Raw genomic sequence first — 17,168 nt, 5'->3', positions numbered from 1 at the left:
TCTTTATAGATTGAACAATCAATACTACAAGGCTGTGATAGATTTTCTAGGTAACAGAATAAAATAAAAGAAATTACATCTTACAGGGTCATTAACACCCAACCAGGATAAACTGAATTCTTTTTTTCTCTCTCTTCTGATAAGATCCTAGTTAGGCTTTAAAAATGTTAGCAATTCCATCAGAGAAAAAGCACAGCATTCCAGGGAAAGGATCCCTGAAATAGTGAAGAAAAGCATGTGGATTTAAAAGGTAATCCTGGTAGCCATGGTATCATTTAGGAGAAAATACTTTTCCCCCTCAAAGGGCATGTGACACCTGACTTGCCCAAGTGAACCAAACTTGTGTAGCTTGCCTATTATAGAAGAATTTACACTGTCCTGGAGCTCTTGCCTTTTATATGTCTACCCTTCCCTCAAACCTCTATATTTTATTGTTTTAAAGCTAAATGATGACACCTGGATGTTACATATTTCTTGCCATTTCTATAGCTCCTTTGTAGGAAAGGCATCATATAAATTCAATAAATGAAAAAGTAAATACAATAATAATAAAAATTCTTGCCTCAGATTCTTCAGAGAGAGGGAAAAGTCCTCCTTTGCTTTTTAATCCCTAAGTCACCAATCATTATAACTGGTGGGAAGTATAAACCATAGAAATGTATTTAGAGCTCACTGCTCTTTAACAACACCTATTTTGGAGGCAGAAAGCTTGAGAAACAAAGGTTTTTTTTTTTTTTTTTAAGAAGTATGTGAATTATAGCTGTTGGAACAGTTAAGAGACAAATCTCTCCTCACTCTTCAGACTGAACCTTAGAAAGAGGAGTGGAGGGAAGAAATAAGACAGGGGAGAAGTCTGAAACTGAATTTTAGGCTTTTGCCAGAAGGCTGCTGCTTCCTGAAGGAAGTTTAATGTAAAGTAAGAAGCTTCTAGTTACTCCACCCACGCTGTCCACACAAAGTGCTTCTTTCCTGCACCAGTGAGGGAAGTTGGTTGAGAAAAGACATATGTGGGATATGGGTTGGTAAAGAAACAGACTTTTGTTGTTGTTGTTGGAATTCTGTACAGCAAGTAGAACAGTTAAAAAAAAAAAAAAATTCACAGAGGACTTAATCACAAGCGCTAACAGTCATGAGGTCCTTACTTGAAACTACACTAACATTCCTGTCATACTTGCTTCACTTCTCTTTGGCTTTGGCTCATGACTTCTGATGCTGCCTCTTTGCTGTCTTTTCTCTCATTTGGAGAAGTTGGGTCCTTCACTAAACCTGTTACATATTTACTTCCCATGGAGAATTCACCCAGGAAATGGGCTTTGCTGAACTGATTAGGAAGAGAAGAAAAGGCACGAGGAAAGGGAGAAGGAGGAAGAATGGGAAAAGGTGGAGAGGCTGGAGAAACAGAAGGGGAAAAGGATGGAAAGAGGGAAAGAATCTCTAGGCTTAAGACTTCCATAGAATCTCAAAGAAAAAGTCAGCCAGTATCTAAATCAGTCACTTCCAGGCTCTGCTGATGGCATAAATGTCCTTGAGGTGGCCTGTAGATCATGTATTCCTTTATAGACAATGATAGACTAGGACCTTGGTCGACTTAAGGGGGCTTTAGAGGGGCATCTGACCTTAGAAAGGATGGGCTGACTAACAGACTGAAGCATGGTTAACAGTCTGGGATGAATAAGACGTAATTTTGTATTCAACAAACCTGTTACATATTCATTTCCAAATGTGCCTGGAATCAAACCAGGCCATCAGAAGTCAGCATCACCAAGCAATTCTATCCTTCACCCCCACGCTCACTTTTCAGATCTGACACATTTCCATTCCCCTCTGAACTTGCAATCTCCGGGCCTCTCAGACAGGAGACATTTCCATTCTTTCCATTCTCAATCCTCTGATCTTTTAGAGATGAGGCAATTCTATTTTCACTGTACTGATTTAAGAAACACTGATAGGGAAAAATAAATATCTGGTTCGGCTTCTCACCCTCTTTAGGATAAATCTTAGCTGTTCTGGGAACATTAATTAACGTGAATGGGCGGTTACTTTTGAGGTTAAGCTATTTCCCTGTCCAGTCATCTTATTCGGGGCTGTTGAGGTCAACACACCAGTACCCTCTTAGTTAGCTAGTCCAGTAGTGTTTGTAATCAGAGAACGGTGCTTTCTCCGGTGGGAAGCCCGAATATCCTCCCCAGCACCTGGACATTTTTGAGGCTCTCATACCTCCTTTTTGTTGGGTGCCACTCTCATCCTCTTCTAGATCATGCTCTTCATCTGTGGGGATAAACATGATCCGCATTAGCAATCAGTGGTCAATAGTCTGTTATTTGCACTGACGGGTCTTCTTTCTCTGAGCTCAACACACTCTCTTCTTTAAGGCAATAATTACCGTGTTCTTTTTTAAGTTTATTTATTTTTTATTTAAGGATAATTGTTGTTTTCTGTCAAACCTCAACATGAATCTGCCATAGGTATACATATAGCCCCTCCCTTTTGAACCTCCCTCCCATCTGCCTCCCCATCCCACCCCCTAGGTTCGTATAGAGCCCCGTTGGAGTTTCCTGAGCCACACAGCAAATTCCCGTTGGCTAGCCACTTTCCATGTGATAATATAAGTGTCCATGTTACTCTTTCCACCCTCTACTCCCCTCTCCTCATGTCCATAACTCTATTCTCTATGTCTGTTTCTCCATTGTTGCCCTGTAAATAAATTCTTCAGTACCATTCTTCTAGATTCCATATATATGCGCAGAATACTTCACTCTATATAATAGGTTCTAGATTCATCCACCTCATTAGAACTGACTCAAAGGCATTTCTTTTTATGGTTGAGTAATATTCCATTGCATATATGTACCACAACTTCTTTATCCATTCATCTGTTGATGGACATCTAGGTTGCTTCCATGTTCTAGATATTGTAAATAGTGCTGTAATGAACAATGGGATACATATGTCTGTCTGTTTCAATTTTGGTTCCCTCAGGGTATATGCCTCCATGTTCTTTTTTATTTTTTTATTATTTTTTCCATGTTCTTTTTTAAAAAATCATTTCTCATGTTCCAACTGGCCTTCTTTTCTTTCCCTCTCCATTCATTCATTCACAAACATTCTTAAGTGCTTACTATATGCAAGACATTGCACTAGGAGCTGGAGATGTGGTGATGGACAAGACTGGTCAGCTTCCTGCCCTTGTGAAGCTTCCAATCCACTGAATTATTTAGGTGCCTATTATTAGGATCCTAATCCTCTTTCTCAGACCTGATTTCTCCTTCCCTTTGAGAATTCTCTTCAAAATGTGTTATCTCCATGTAAGTATTCAGAGTTTGTATGCGTGAAGCGAAGCACATGTTTAAACCCTCTGTGATTAACTAATCCTTAATATATCAAACTTTGTTCAGTTGTTACAGAAGGTGGTCATATACACAGTTTTATGTTCTTGGTACTTGGAGCTTGTACTTAGCTTTTTACTGTTGTTATTCAGCCTGCCTCGTTCATGAGTGTGAACTCCTGAGGGCAACTGGAATGAATGGCGGGTACACAGTGACTTCTAAGTCAATGCCATTGTCTCACTCCATCCAAGTGTGTATAGAGTCAAAGTCACAACATGATTTCTTACCTTCATTAACCTGTTTCATCCCAGACTTTGTACTACCTGACAGCATGAGAACTGGGTCCTTATCAAGAAAGTATGGGTATCAGAATCATATTAAGCTGTTCTATATGTGGGGCAAAATGCAGAAAGATACATGCTATTCTCCTTTTTATCACTACCACCCAACACACACACACACAGAAGCACACACACACACACACACTCAGAGAATGAATGGGGCATAAAAAGCAACATTTTGAGGGTTGAATACTCAGTTTCTTCTGGCCCATGTACTTTCCTTTCTCTTTTGAATCTGAAGGCACTTACTTGTCTTGATCCCCATAGTTATACCTTTAAATGGAACTTTTGAGGTGATGGCCCAGGACAGCCTCCCCTTTAAATATAAGGTTTATAGGGCAACATGAGTTATGGTATGTCAGACTAGGAGAAGTAAACTCTAAGCTCATAACTAGCGTAAGAGTATGTAACACACTACAGGACATTAAAGAATTACAATTGATTTCACATATAAAATGAAATAGTTCCCCTGCAAAAATTTAAATTAATATTGTTATTGGGATTGATACTTTGGGAAATAAATCACGTTACTAACATTTAAATAGGTATATAACATATATATATAATATAAGCCTGCCCTACAAGGTCGCACAGGAGAAGGACTCAACTCTCCTAATCTCTGTGTATGACCCTGCAGCAGAGAATTTCCCACTCACTGCCTGTAGGGCTCCCCCACCTCTCCATGAGGAATTAAGGATGTGAGATAATGAAGGAGTGAGATCAAATATCGGAAATAGATCACACTGAAATAAATCACATTTAACATCATTCTTTGCACATTGTCTTCTTGTTATTACCTGCATTTCCTTCCTTTCTCTGCTATGATGCTTTTTCTTTTTGATGTGGGACCAATTTCGCAGGATTGAAAACATTCAAAGAAGAGTTGGTATGTCCTCCGTTTTAGAGATACCCACTAATCTGGACAGAGCACAGCGCTTTTGCTGATATCAGACAACTTAATCACAAAGACCAGTAATTTGCTGTGCTTAGGCACTTTTGCAGAGAGGGTTTATTCTACCTCTGCTGTCTGTGCGCAGATGTCTCTTCCTCCCAATTCTAATCAATGTAAATTGGGTCAGATCTCCGCTGTGAATTACAAATTGGATCCGAAGTTGGAGGGTCACTGTGCCTGCTACTCCACCCCCTTCCCACCACCATTAGATGGGAAGCTACACCAAAGATCTTTTCTAAATAAATCAGACTTTATTGTAAAACTCGGCCACTGACGAGACATAACCTCATTAGCATTGATTTTAAAATAAATTATTGAAAGTGGCTTGCCTGCTCTTTGCATTTGTAAAATAGGAGAATGTAAATGTATTTGCAATGATAAAAATGAAAACTAAAACTTGAATCTTTTATCCTTTCAGGCAACATCACTTAAACCAGTCATGATACAAAAATGGAAAAAATAAAACTCTGCTTTATGCAGTTCAATTACAGAACAGATACTCTGATTTCCATTGGGCCTGTAGAGTCACCTAGAAAGAAAGCAGAATATTGGCCACAGGTCTTACATATCATTCATCACCGTTACTAAGCGCTATGGTGGTGCAAGTGAACCAGGACGCCCCAATCCCTATGTCTATCTAAGTCTGTCCTTCCCGGGTGGCTAAAAGCAGGCGTCAGAGTAGCAGCCCAGCCACTGAAGTGAGAGGTTGGGTGCTGTGTCTCTGCGGTCTTTGAAGGAGTAAGTATGGGGACCATCACCTGGTGAAGGCAAGTGCCCTCCCTCCACAGCTAGATGTGTCCTCTCAGCATCATCCCAGTTTCAGAGTAAAAAGTAAAAGTAAAGCGTCAGTCGCTCAGTTGTGTCTGATTCTCGGAGACCCCATGGACTGTAGCCTGCCACCCTTGCCGGGATTGTCCAGGCAATAATACTGGAGTGGGGAGCCATTCCCTTCTCCATGGGATCTTCCTGACTGGGGTCTCCTGCATTGGCAGGCGGTTTCTTTACTGTCTGAGCCACCCAGGAAGCCCCCAGCTTCAGAGGGCACCACACAAATAGCGGAAGGCTTAGCTGCTCAGTCGTGTCCGACTCTTTACAACCCCATGGGCTATAGCCCACCAGGCTCCTCTGTTCAAGGGATTTTCCAGGCAAGAATACTGGAGTGGGTTGCCATTCCCTTCTCCAGGGGATCTTCCTGACCCAGGAATCGAATCCAGGTCTTCCGCATCGCAGGCAGATTCTTTACTGTCTGAGCTACGAGGAAAGCTGAGGCGTACAATTTATCTCGGATTTGTCCGTGAAGTCAAACTGCTATCTTTCAAACTCCAAAGTCAAGAAGACTGATTATATGGCAACAAGCAAAAAAACTCTGCTCACAAAAGGGGGTTAAACAGCCAAATTTCTTTTTTTTTTTTATCTGTAAGGTGAGACTTTAATTTTAAAAAGATTACTTTGAAAAAAAAAACTTTTTAGGCTAAAGAACTTGTTGAATTTCTGTATAAGAATATTATTAGGCTTTTTAGCATGACATCTACTAAAATACATCTTCATTTAAGGAGGAATTAAAATTTATGTGCTGCTCAACTTTAAACAGTAATAGATTATAATGGTTCTTGCTCCTAACAGCGCATATGGGAACCCAACCTTACACAGGCTTTAAACAAATTAACCTCTAAAGATTACTGTCCACTTATTACATTAAATGCTCTACTTGATTCCCAAATATTTCATTTCAATTGGGAAAACAGTTGAGGAAGATTCTGTTAACTGTGCGAATGTGTAAGAGAACCATGGGGTATCACAAATGAGCATCAGTATCCAGAGAGTTGACTTCAATCAACACTCTTGGCACAATGTCAGGGACACTAATGAGAGGCTGAGAGGAACAGGACACTGACTCCACTGCGGGGACCCCGAGAGGAGCCAGCTTCCTATGACGCCTTGCTCCTTTCTGAAGTGCTGCTCTGACATCGGTTGAACTGGGAATAAAATTTTTAAAATGACTAGATAAGAAAGAGGGAGGTCACTTCTCTCAAGTAAAGCAAAGTGACAGAAGCTTTAAAAATGCCAAATGTATCAATGTGCAACCAGATGTCAAGGTGCTCTGGTGACAGATGTAGCAGAAATGCAGATAACCTCGAAGTGCAAAGGGAACAGGCAAAAAATGGAAATAGAAACCACTCCACTGGATGCATAGATATGTTATAAATCCATGGATGCTACAGCACCTCTTCAAACAACACGGCAAATAGGAGCATAATGCTAATAGCACATTTAATTCTCTGTTGTATAGCTGGTAATCTCAACTGTTACCTCAAAATATTTGCATACTATCTCCATGGTAGATCTTGAGTACTACATATTAAACTCAATTTTTGCTAACTGCAACACTTGGAATACACTAAATTTCAAAAATCATAACTGAGCACCTACTAATTGGAGGAGAAAAACCTAAATACAAATCCCTGGGGTAGAGGCTGAAGCAGAGCTCAGCTGCAGCTGCCTCTCCGGGAGGCTGCCACTGAGGGGACTCAGAGGGGCCCCTGTCACAGACTGGGGGCGGGGATTCGAAGCAGAAGAAAATACACGGTTCCAGTTTTGGTGCTGGTCAGAAGTAGGTTTGTCTGGAGCCAGGGGTGCACAGGACTGAGGGGAAGAAAAGGCCAAGAAGCTCGGAAGGGGCCTGATGGTAGCTTTGATTCTTTGATGTGCCCCTCATGGAGCCCTGCTTTTCCATGAAATTGGAACTTGTTTCTTCACAAACTTCGTACTTTTGGTGTCTGCTTTTCTTCTTTCCTTAGACTTCTTGCTATCATCATTCCCCCTTTCTGTGGGTCTGGACAATTGTATGGGGGAAAAATAATTCCACAGAATGGTTTCCATTTGTCTCAAATGAAAAAAAAACCCAGTTATCTGCTTTATTATAAAGCGATCTGGTTTCTGGGTCTATAATGACTCTCCAGGGCAGTGCAGGCAGCCTCAGAATGTGCACAGACATTCCCAGGGAAGGCGCTTTGTCTCTCCATGTGCTCTCCTGAAATCTCTTTAGACAACACGGCCAGATTCTGTTGCTACTGCAGCTGCTGCAAGGCCTCAGTTACAGCTCTTCAATGGTCTCAGGTGCCTTGCTGGATTCCAGGCTCGAGGCCCCAGACAAAGAGAAACCTGATTAAAAACTGTCCTTTTATGGAATCTGGAATCATGAAACTGTGCCTGTGCTAGACTGCAAAATAATTTTGGGGAGGGGTGAAAGAGGGTTCAGAAAAGCCTTTCATTTTCCACATATTGCTTTAGTATTTCTTTGTTGGTAGTTCCCTACAGTTTAATCTACTGCAAATGAGATCTTTAAAATCAAGGGCTCCCATATTCTTAACATGGATGTTCAGAAATCCCAGTAGATAACAATCTTGAAACCATATTATCTAGGACTCACATTGTGGTCTTGGGCTGAAAACCTCAAGTGCTCTGGCTTTCCCTCAAGGGAAGGAGAGTGCTAGCCATGTAGCAAATGCTAATTATCCCATGATTAATGTGATGTAGTGCATTTAATTTGATGATCCATACACTATTTTGATTAGGAAAAAACATTTTTGTATTGACTTGGTATATGTTACAGGCACTTTTCTTTCAAAACTAGGAAGTCCATCAAAATTATATTCTGGAAGGGAGGAGATCTCACTTACACAGCCTTCCCCATAGAGACAGTGAGGCTGGTGTAGGCCCCATCCCAAAGAGGAAGGAGAAGCAGATATTCTCTACAAAGCACATTTACCTGTTACTGTGAGATATGTCTTAGAGGCCCAAGTCATTTGACTATTGATGAGTGTGCAACATTAGCACAATCCCACCTTACTGTCAATTGTCCCTCCACCCAGCACCTGTCTTCGCAGTAAAAATGGGCCTGAGCAGAAGGTGCGAGCCACTTTCCATCTGCTCGGGATTTTCAGTTTCACCTGCTTTACACGTATCACTGAAAATGTCCAGCCGGACTGTCTCTGGTCTGGTTGGAGGAGATGGGGAATGAGCTGATTCCTAGAATTCTTCAGAGGCAACACTTTCTGTTTAAATGCCACCAGATGGAGAATAGCCAGCATTTCCTGAATGCTGCCTGTTTGCCAGGGCTCTCGGTGCTTTATGCATTCTGTTCCAGGCTTCTCATGCATCCTTTGTGACAGCTACTACTGTTATTCCCATTTTACAGCTGGCAAAACCACACCTGAGAAACAGGGCAGATAACTTGCTCAAGGCCTCACAGCTGGCAGATGGCAGAGCAGGTCCATCCTGACCCAGAGCCAGCACTGTCACTGTGACATCATGCTGTGTCTCACGTGTCACTGCTCAGGGGGTGGTCTTCTGAGATGAGTGTCAGGCTCCCTCACATCCTCTCTCAATTCCTCCAAGACAGGGAGGGTGGCACAGGCAAAACTAACTGCAATTTCAGAAGCAACAAGCTGAGTAGCACAGACAGGAAGCTGGCTGATGGAGACTCGTGTCTGAAATAATTGCATCATAACAAAATGCCAATATATCCCAACTTCAATGCAGTCTCTAAAAACTGTGATAGATAGAAGCTTTTGGGAAAGAACCTGTTGGCTGGGAACAGCACTGTCCTTTAGAAAATAAACCAGCAAGTTGGCTGCTGTTGCCCTAATCTGGAAAGAGACCCTGGTTTTCCTGTGATGTGGCCTTCCTCACTTCTGAGGGGCCATTGTTCTAAGCACAGGGTAAGCGGCTTTCCTCAAGAAAGTAGACCAGTCTCCATGCCCTTGGAGTCCACTCCAATATCCAAACTGGCGCGAGCTTTGGCACACTGGGCGGTGCCACGATGGCTGAGGGTAGGGTTTTAAGGGGCGTGGGAAGGATGGTTGCTAAGAAACCAGTCACACATTCAGCAACCCACTTGGGGCTAGGTTTTATTTTCTGAGACACCTTTCCCTTTACTCTCCTTCGCTCTGTGTGTCTGAGCATCAGCTCCTTTCTCCCTGCTCCTTTGAGAAGTAAACACGGGCATTAGCAACCCTTCTTTGCTCCACGGAAGGCTGAGTGGCTCTGTGAGGTTCTCCCAGAGCACTCTTACACAGCTGTGACCTCAAGTGGAGTGTTACCTGGATATCTCCCCCAACCTGGACAGCAGCAAGTGGAATGTGAGCTCATCAGAAACCTCTGGCCAAGTTGGGGAATACATCTCCTTTTAGGGGTTGTTGTGATTTAGATCCATTTCTGCACCCTGCTGTTGCAATGGAGCAGACTGTGAAAGGGAAGATTCTCAGAGGAGCTGTGTTTTAATGTAGCAATTTGATTCAATTTTCCACTCTATAAAATTACCCATCACTGCTCGTTGCTTTCTAACAGACACCTTCACTCTTAATTTAACAATCCTATCGAATTCTGCCAGGGAAATTGGAAAAATTTATCACCTGTGAAATTTTATTTTCCTTTGGTTGTATCTGTTTTTGTAAAACTTCATTAACGACGATGACTTGCTGAGGAAATTATCATTTTTTTTTTTTAACTTCAGACACAAGAAATGGCTCGACCTCAACCAAGATATCATTTGCATAATAAAACACAACAAAAAGACTGGGGAAGTCGGTGTCTAGCAGAGGCTGGAAGTGCTGGGAGAAGAAGCAGGCTCTTCTTGTCATGGGTTGGTGACTGAGTGTGTGAGGTCCCAGTCAGGAGGAAAGGTGTAGCCACAGCCCTGCAACTCAGGAAGCAATGACGTGGCTTCTCCCCAAGGGAGAGATGAACGTGGTATTGACAGGGTTGAACCCTTCTCAGGAAGCCTTGAAATGTCAGTTGCTTACTAACAATATTTTTAGCAACCAGCCCTGACTTCAGGGGCCTGAGTGTTAGGTTCACTTCAGCTCCTAGGTTCATCTGGGATTGAGGTTTAAATTGCTATAAATTTAGACTTAACTTGGATTTCTCAGTAGAGCACTGAACTCCTGGCAAATTTCCACAGGAGCGATCTTTCTGAATGGACTTGAAGATTCAGCGTTCCTGTGGTCTAACTACCTCACAATTAAAAGGCTCAGGCTTCATTTTTTGCACAGTCTGACCCCCACTGTGCTCTGCACTGTTTAGCAGCTGCTGTTACCCACACAGGAAGTGGTTGGGCGGGAGCAGTGATGACTACACAATTTTTGAGATGCTGGTTATCATGCCTTCGGAAAAAAAAGAAATACGTACAGTAGACCTGGTGTAATGGTGGGCAGAGGACACATGTTAGGTCTATTAGCAAGAGATGTGATTTGATTCGTGGTATATCTGGACTAGGCAAGGGTGAACTGTGCTCTGTCAAGGCTTTACTGTGTTACTGAAAAGGCTTGTTGGCGTTTACATTGCTGCAGTCTTTTCATATCCTTCATCATTTGAGGTGACTTTCCATTATCCTCACAATTACACAGAAAAGAAGTTCAAACTAGAGAGTTTTGATGAAACTCATGGTGAACCTATGAGAACCAGCATGAATATTCTTGACTCTTGAACCTGTTGATGTTTGTAATAAATTACTTCATGTACAGAGATAAAAGACACTCCCCACCCCCATCAACCCATCTTGCCCCCAGGGCAGGGCTTCTGTGCTGGGAATCACGGAAGCTTCCTTGCAGTGCCTCCATCAGAGGTTTGGCTTCCTCTGGAGCTGTCCAAGTTATATTCTTCTACCAGGTCTAGAGTCTCTAAACGAGAGGAAGGTAATTAGAAGACAAAATGTCTCACCTGGTAAGATTTCATAAATATCTTCTTCTTTCTCCCCCATAGGCTCTTTGAGCCCCACGCTCCCAGGCAAGATAATGGGTCTCCTTTGGGAACCAGAATTTGAGGAGTCAAAACCATCGATATCATCGTACATCTCTTCTTCTTCCTCTTTCTCCTCTTCTCCCTCCTCCTCTTCCTCCTCTTCATATGGAATGGTTAAGGAGCTCAGGTCTGTCAGGGCAGAGATGAGAATGAATCAAGATAGGGTGAGAAGGAAAAGGACAAGGCAGGGAAGGAAAGAGGGAGAAGGAGGAGGAGGGATGAGAATAAAACATGTCAAAAGAAAATGAAACACCAGGTTAAGTGCTGTTATTTCTAGTGCGGGACTTGGTGGCAGGAAATCTACAGAAAAGGCCAGACTAGCACTGCATCAGGTTTAAACCATCAACATAAATCCTTCCTTGCAATAAAACTTGATCAGGATGAAGCAGCCCTGAAAAGTATGGGTGTGTGAGAGCACATGAGGTGAAGGGAAGAGAATAGGCCAGAAGAGGAAATGCCAGCGTGCTTCGCGCTGCTTGTCAAGTGGAAAACTGGGAGGGTGAGTGATGGCCTAGGTTCTCCGGGGCGCACGGAGCCTGGGAACTATGGTGGCTTCCATAGGATACCTGAGCTGTCACAAGCTCATTCATCTCCCCCATGGTGTCACTGCAGGATTTCAGAGAGGTGTGCTTGTAAAGAGAAAAGTGGGCAAAAGTGGAAGAGGAAGAGAAAGTGGGATGTGGAAAAATATAGCGGTAATACAGGACCAGATGGAATGGCTGAGTGATGTGGTTTCCATGCCCTTTTGCAACTGTACAGTCTGGCTGACCTTAAAATGGGTCACCACATAGAGGACGTTGAGCCATTACAGCACTGGGGGGCACAGGGCAGGAGAGGGAGATTGCTTTCTTATTTTAATGGGGAACTGGGAAGGTTCATTCTCTGAGGCGCAGTATAGCGTGCTCTCTGAAACCCTGCTGAGGGGCCTCTGCAGGATGGGCGAGAGCAAGCAGGGTGCTCTGGGGAAGAAAGAATAGAGAGACATCCGATGCTCATTTCGAAATACAGTAAAACTGTTTGGCTTGATTAGGCTTTTAATAAAGATTTTGCAACTATTTTCATCTGAATTCTGGAGCCACCTCATATGAGGAAGGGATCAAAGACACATCTGTGGCTTAAACCATATGTTATTATTTTGTTTGTTTTAAAATAAAATGGAATGAATAATTTCTTCAATGTGGGATTCTGAAAGTACCACAGGGTACAGCTCAATAAAGCTGCTTGGAGTTTTATTGAGGTTTACACACTTAGGGGTATATTACACGCATAAATCCAAGGCACCTAGATGAGAGCGTACCCTGTAGTCTCACCATCAATGTTCATGTTTGCCTAGTTCTAGTCTATTATACGTGACGCTCTTGGTAGATGCAATAGTTTGTTCCTGTGATAGTAAAGGCATAAACTGAATAAAGGAGGCAATTGTAATTAAAGCTCTGGTGCTTCCTTCTTTTTTATCCACAATAAAATCTTATAGCAGAATTTAAAAAACTAGATGAAAAGGCTTGGTGTTTTAAGTTGATGCTCTTCTCGCTAGGTCTTGGGTCATATATGAAGTTGGTGCTTCTGCCTTTCTGCAGAGGCAGGGTCCTGCCATGAGGTACGTATACCATCAAGAGGGTTATCAGTGTCAGGTGACAGACTCTTGGCTGACTGCTCCTACCTGCCGGGCCCCTCCCAGACAAGGCTGCCTGGGCCCCTGTCACTGCTGTGCCTACAGGATGGCCAGCAGAGGGTACTCTAAGAGCAGTCATTTGACATCCTCAGGCAGGCCTCTTCCCAGTCAAAGCAAAGAACACTTGATTGTGGTTTGGGAACAGCAATTTGTTTTTTGTGTCCAATGTTCTTAAAGGCCACCTAGATGAGTTTAGATTTCTACTTGACTAAAACTGGAAGATTTTGAACCTAAACCACATCTAGATGACTTTGGTATCCTGTATTTCTTTTCCAGAATATAAGGGGTTACGAGACACTGAATTGAGCGGAGCTGGTTTTTAGCATCTCTTTTCTGGTGATGATAAATATTACAGACTTGCCTGTAGGTAGGTGGAAGAGCTAGAATGATACTAGAGGTCACCTCTAGGTTGATGGTTTCTTTTCCTTCTGAATCACATATGGTACTATTTGTTGTTATCATGTGAAAGATAAGATAGGGAGAATGGGGAGATAAAAATATATTGAAGCCCATGGATTATAGTTGTGCAATACAACTTGAATTGAAAATGGACTGAAATACTGTTTCTGTAATAACGATACTTACCCTTTAACAAGAAACCTATTTGATCCACCCAGTCTCTGGCTTCAGCTGGACTAGAAGCTGTAAACTAGAGAAAAATTAGTGAATTAGTGTATCACTTTCACTAACATTTCTGTGAATCCTTTAGGGAGGTTTAAGGGGAGGAATCTTGCGAGCTGAACTGCAGAGTCAAGTAGAAGGCTCAGAATTCTCATTAACTCTCAGATTCCTGAGAATTAACATTTAGAACAAAGATCAAAATCCCACTCAAAGTGATTTTTCTCCTTCAGTAACTTCGCATACCCAAAGCTGACAGCTGGATTTGAATCCAGAATTCATGTTCATGTGCATTCATTCATTTGATTACCCATTCATTCATCAGGCATTTATTGAGAACAGTTTACAGAGAAAAAGGCAAACCCAAACTACTGACTTCAGATCAACATGTCAGTCTTGGAGACGGCACACACTCGTGACAGGGGACACTACAAAGCAATTGCGTTTGCAAACAGCTGGATGTTGAGAGAAGACAGGGAGCACTTATCATCGCCCATGGTAAGCCAGGGAGGCTCGCTGAAGTAACACTGTTTGGGTTGAATTTTTAAAGAAAGTTGGTGGAAATTGGTGGAGGGAGCTGAACATTTCAGGTAGGGAGAACCAGCCGCCAAAGATTAGAAATGAGACCATCAAGTATAGGGAAGATAGGCAGATCAGCTTGACTGGAGAACAGTAACAGATGAATCTGGAGAACTAAGGGTCAAAGAAGAACTGATGAAAAGGCTTTGAGTATGAGGAATTCAGATTTCAAGGGCAGGCGGTACAGATGAAGCCTCTGTAAATTCTAGCAAAAGGAGAGGGAGATTCTGTCAGTTGTTGTGAGTAGGACAGACTGAAATAGGGAGAAATTAGAGACAGATCAACTAGAAGGCTACTTAACTAGTCCTCTGAATGAAGTGATAGGGACTTAACTATTGTGATGGCTGTAGAAATAAATCAGAAGGAAAAGATCCAAAGGATATTGTAGAGGAAGAATCCACAGACTATAGTAATGACTTGGATTCAATGGGCCAAAGAAAAGAACTAAACAAACTCTACATCCTGATTCACAAACAGGCCAGTCAAGCATCAGGCTTTAGTAATTTCTTATTTTAAATGAATCAACTTGAAATGACTGTTCCTGGAAAACATTTTTATTATCTGGTCATTAGGGTAAGATGAAAACATGTGCTGTATAAGAAACCTAGATTCCTGCTTAAAACTTACTAATAAATATTGTCATTCTTGATTTCTTAAAAACACTTGTCTATAAAAATGACTAGGAAAATTGTTTTAGATATATAAATTTTTATCTGGGCCTTGCAAATCAGAACTTACTAATAAAAATAGATCTATAAAAAATTCCATAGAAAAGTTTGGTTTAAAGTAAAAAATTTCTTTTGAAATTACATAATTAAAACATAGGTCATTTTTACAAAATAAGGGCTAGGATACTGTAGAAACATGAAAAGATGAGTGCTGAGAAAGACTTGAAGGGTCAAAGGGTTATGTAAGTGGTTAATATTAACCTTAGCATGGCTTTTCTCTTTTTCTTAAGTTAGCTAAAGTTTTTCTAAACTGTTTTCATAAAACTGTGATAAAAGTAGCCAACAAGGAGGAAACAATATGTGTATACACCCACACAATATATGTATTCAATTTAAAAGTATATTTTTGGTGAAAAATCACTATATTTCCATATTCAGACTTTTTTGGGCCTTTTTAATTTTATAATTCATTACCTATTATATTAAAATATATAAAAATGAACACAGTGAAGACTGTCTCTCTCACCCTCATTCAAGTCCTCTAGTTCCTTAGTAGTCACTATTATTACTCAGGACTCATTGCTTCTAGTATCTTAGAAATCTTTCCAGAGATATGCAGTGCATCTACACACAGGAAGATTATTTTGGATAGCAAGATGAATATGTGAAAATGAATTATTTCTTCACCCTACAGTCAGATTTCTCTTTTTCTGGATTTCATAAAAGGAAGTGAAGATAATTAGTTGAAAAAGAAAGAGAGTGGAAATTAAAGCCATGGAATTAGAGACTCTGAATAAAGAACTGGGTTGTGTGCTGCAATAGACAAGACTTTCACCTACAGAATGAGACTGAGAAGGGAAGGGATGAAGAGACAGAAGCCCGGCAAAGGCAGGATCTAGGATGAATGTGGCAATAGAAGGGTGGGCACGACACAGCGAAGGTGAGGACGTGTCAAGAAAGAAGGTCTTGGTAAGAAACGACAGGTAACAAAGGATGGCATCCAGCCTCACAACCACAGCTCACCTGCAACATGGAACAAAACTGCAACACTAATGAGGATCTCCATCTCCTCGGCTCATCCTACCTCATAGCTGCGCCTATCCTGGGAGGTCAGCTCAAAGCAGGATTCTTTCTTGGAATCTTTTCGCAGGTAGGGGGCCATCCGTACACTGTAGCCCTTAATGAGGAAGATCCCTTTGGGCTGCTTGCCTGCAAGACAGGAAAGCTTCCTTTACCTCTAGAGAGATGCAACTGCCAAGGGAGGGCATCTTCTCTGGATGTAAAATAGAAGCACAGAAACAGCTGTTACCTCCCTGAGGAACCACAATAGTCGAGGAAGGGTTATTAGAGAAGCTTAAGAAGAGGCTACTGTGACAGCCAGGCAGAGATCACTGCCAAGCTAGGGAATGCAACGTGAAAGATTATTTTGCCAAAAGAGTACAGCAGAGACAGAGAATTTATCAGAATGTTAAGAGATCTATAATAAGAGAAAGAAGAAATTATTACAGCGGGGAGAGTATGGCTGTAAACATGAGGCTCTTGAAGGCTATTATAGAGCTGAAACATTATCATCAGGGCCAGCAGAGCACGTGCGAGGGGAGGGACAGCAACCCAAGGGGCATTATAAGTCCGGGTTCTCCTCCTATGTCTTACGTAGCATGTGGGCTAGACTTCTCTTCCTCTCCTGCTGGTCAGGTGGAAGTTCATGCTAGAGGAAGAATAATTAAAACTCAGTGTTTTATCCCCCTTGCAAGCAGTCAGATTGGGAAGCAGCAGAGTACTGTTGAGTATCATTAGATGATGAGGAAGGGAGTATAAAAGGAAAAGGACCCTAAGTGAGTGAAAGGAGAGACTACTCTGCCTGTCACTCTCTTAAAAAAAAATTAGAAACAGAAAAAGAGGGGGTGGTTCCCAATGATTTTGCGTGCTCGTGGTGTGGTTCAGAACTTGTAGAAGAACAGAACCACAGTGTCTGAGTGATGCTTTCTGTCCTGTAGAACGAATTTCTTTCTTTTGGCTGAACCTCACAGCATGTGGTTCCCTGACGAGGTTTTCAACCCATGCCCCCTTGCATTGGAAGTATGGAGTCTTGATCACGGGGCCACCAGGGAAGTACCTAGAATGAATTACTTTTTGATGACGATGATGAGAGGGATGGCAGTGGGAAGAAAATAGTTACAGAAAAGTAAAAGAATCTGTCCTCACCTGGTT

The 17,168-nt window shown here is 42.0% G+C and overlaps 1 protein-coding gene across 1 annotated transcript in view; it reads right to left on the bottom strand.

The window, feature by feature from the left end:
* SKAP1 (src kinase associated phosphoprotein 1) overlaps positions 1-17,168 on the bottom strand; it is a 301,141-nt gene that overhangs the window by 27,751 nt on the left and 256,222 nt on the right. Inside the window, exons 7-10 of the mRNA XM_061143829.1 lie at positions 16,042-16,166; positions 13,678-13,741; positions 11,340-11,549; positions 2,218-2,268 (exon numbers count right to left, since the gene is read on the bottom strand). Coding sequence (XP_060999812.1) covers positions 2,218-2,268; positions 11,340-11,549; positions 13,678-13,741; positions 16,042-16,166 — 450 coding nt within the window. The remainder of the gene's footprint in view (positions 1-2,217; positions 2,269-11,339; positions 11,550-13,677; positions 13,742-16,041; positions 16,167-17,168) is intronic.

Source organism: Dama dama, chromosome 5 (genome assembly GCF_033118175.1).
Source record: "Dama dama isolate Ldn47 chromosome 5, ASM3311817v1, whole genome shotgun sequence".
In the NCBI taxonomy this organism is placed as follows: Eukaryota; Metazoa; Chordata; class Mammalia; order Artiodactyla; family Cervidae; genus Dama; species Dama dama.
The sequence above is the reverse complement of the archived record's forward strand: the minus strand, read 5'-3'. Positions and strand labels throughout refer to the sequence as shown.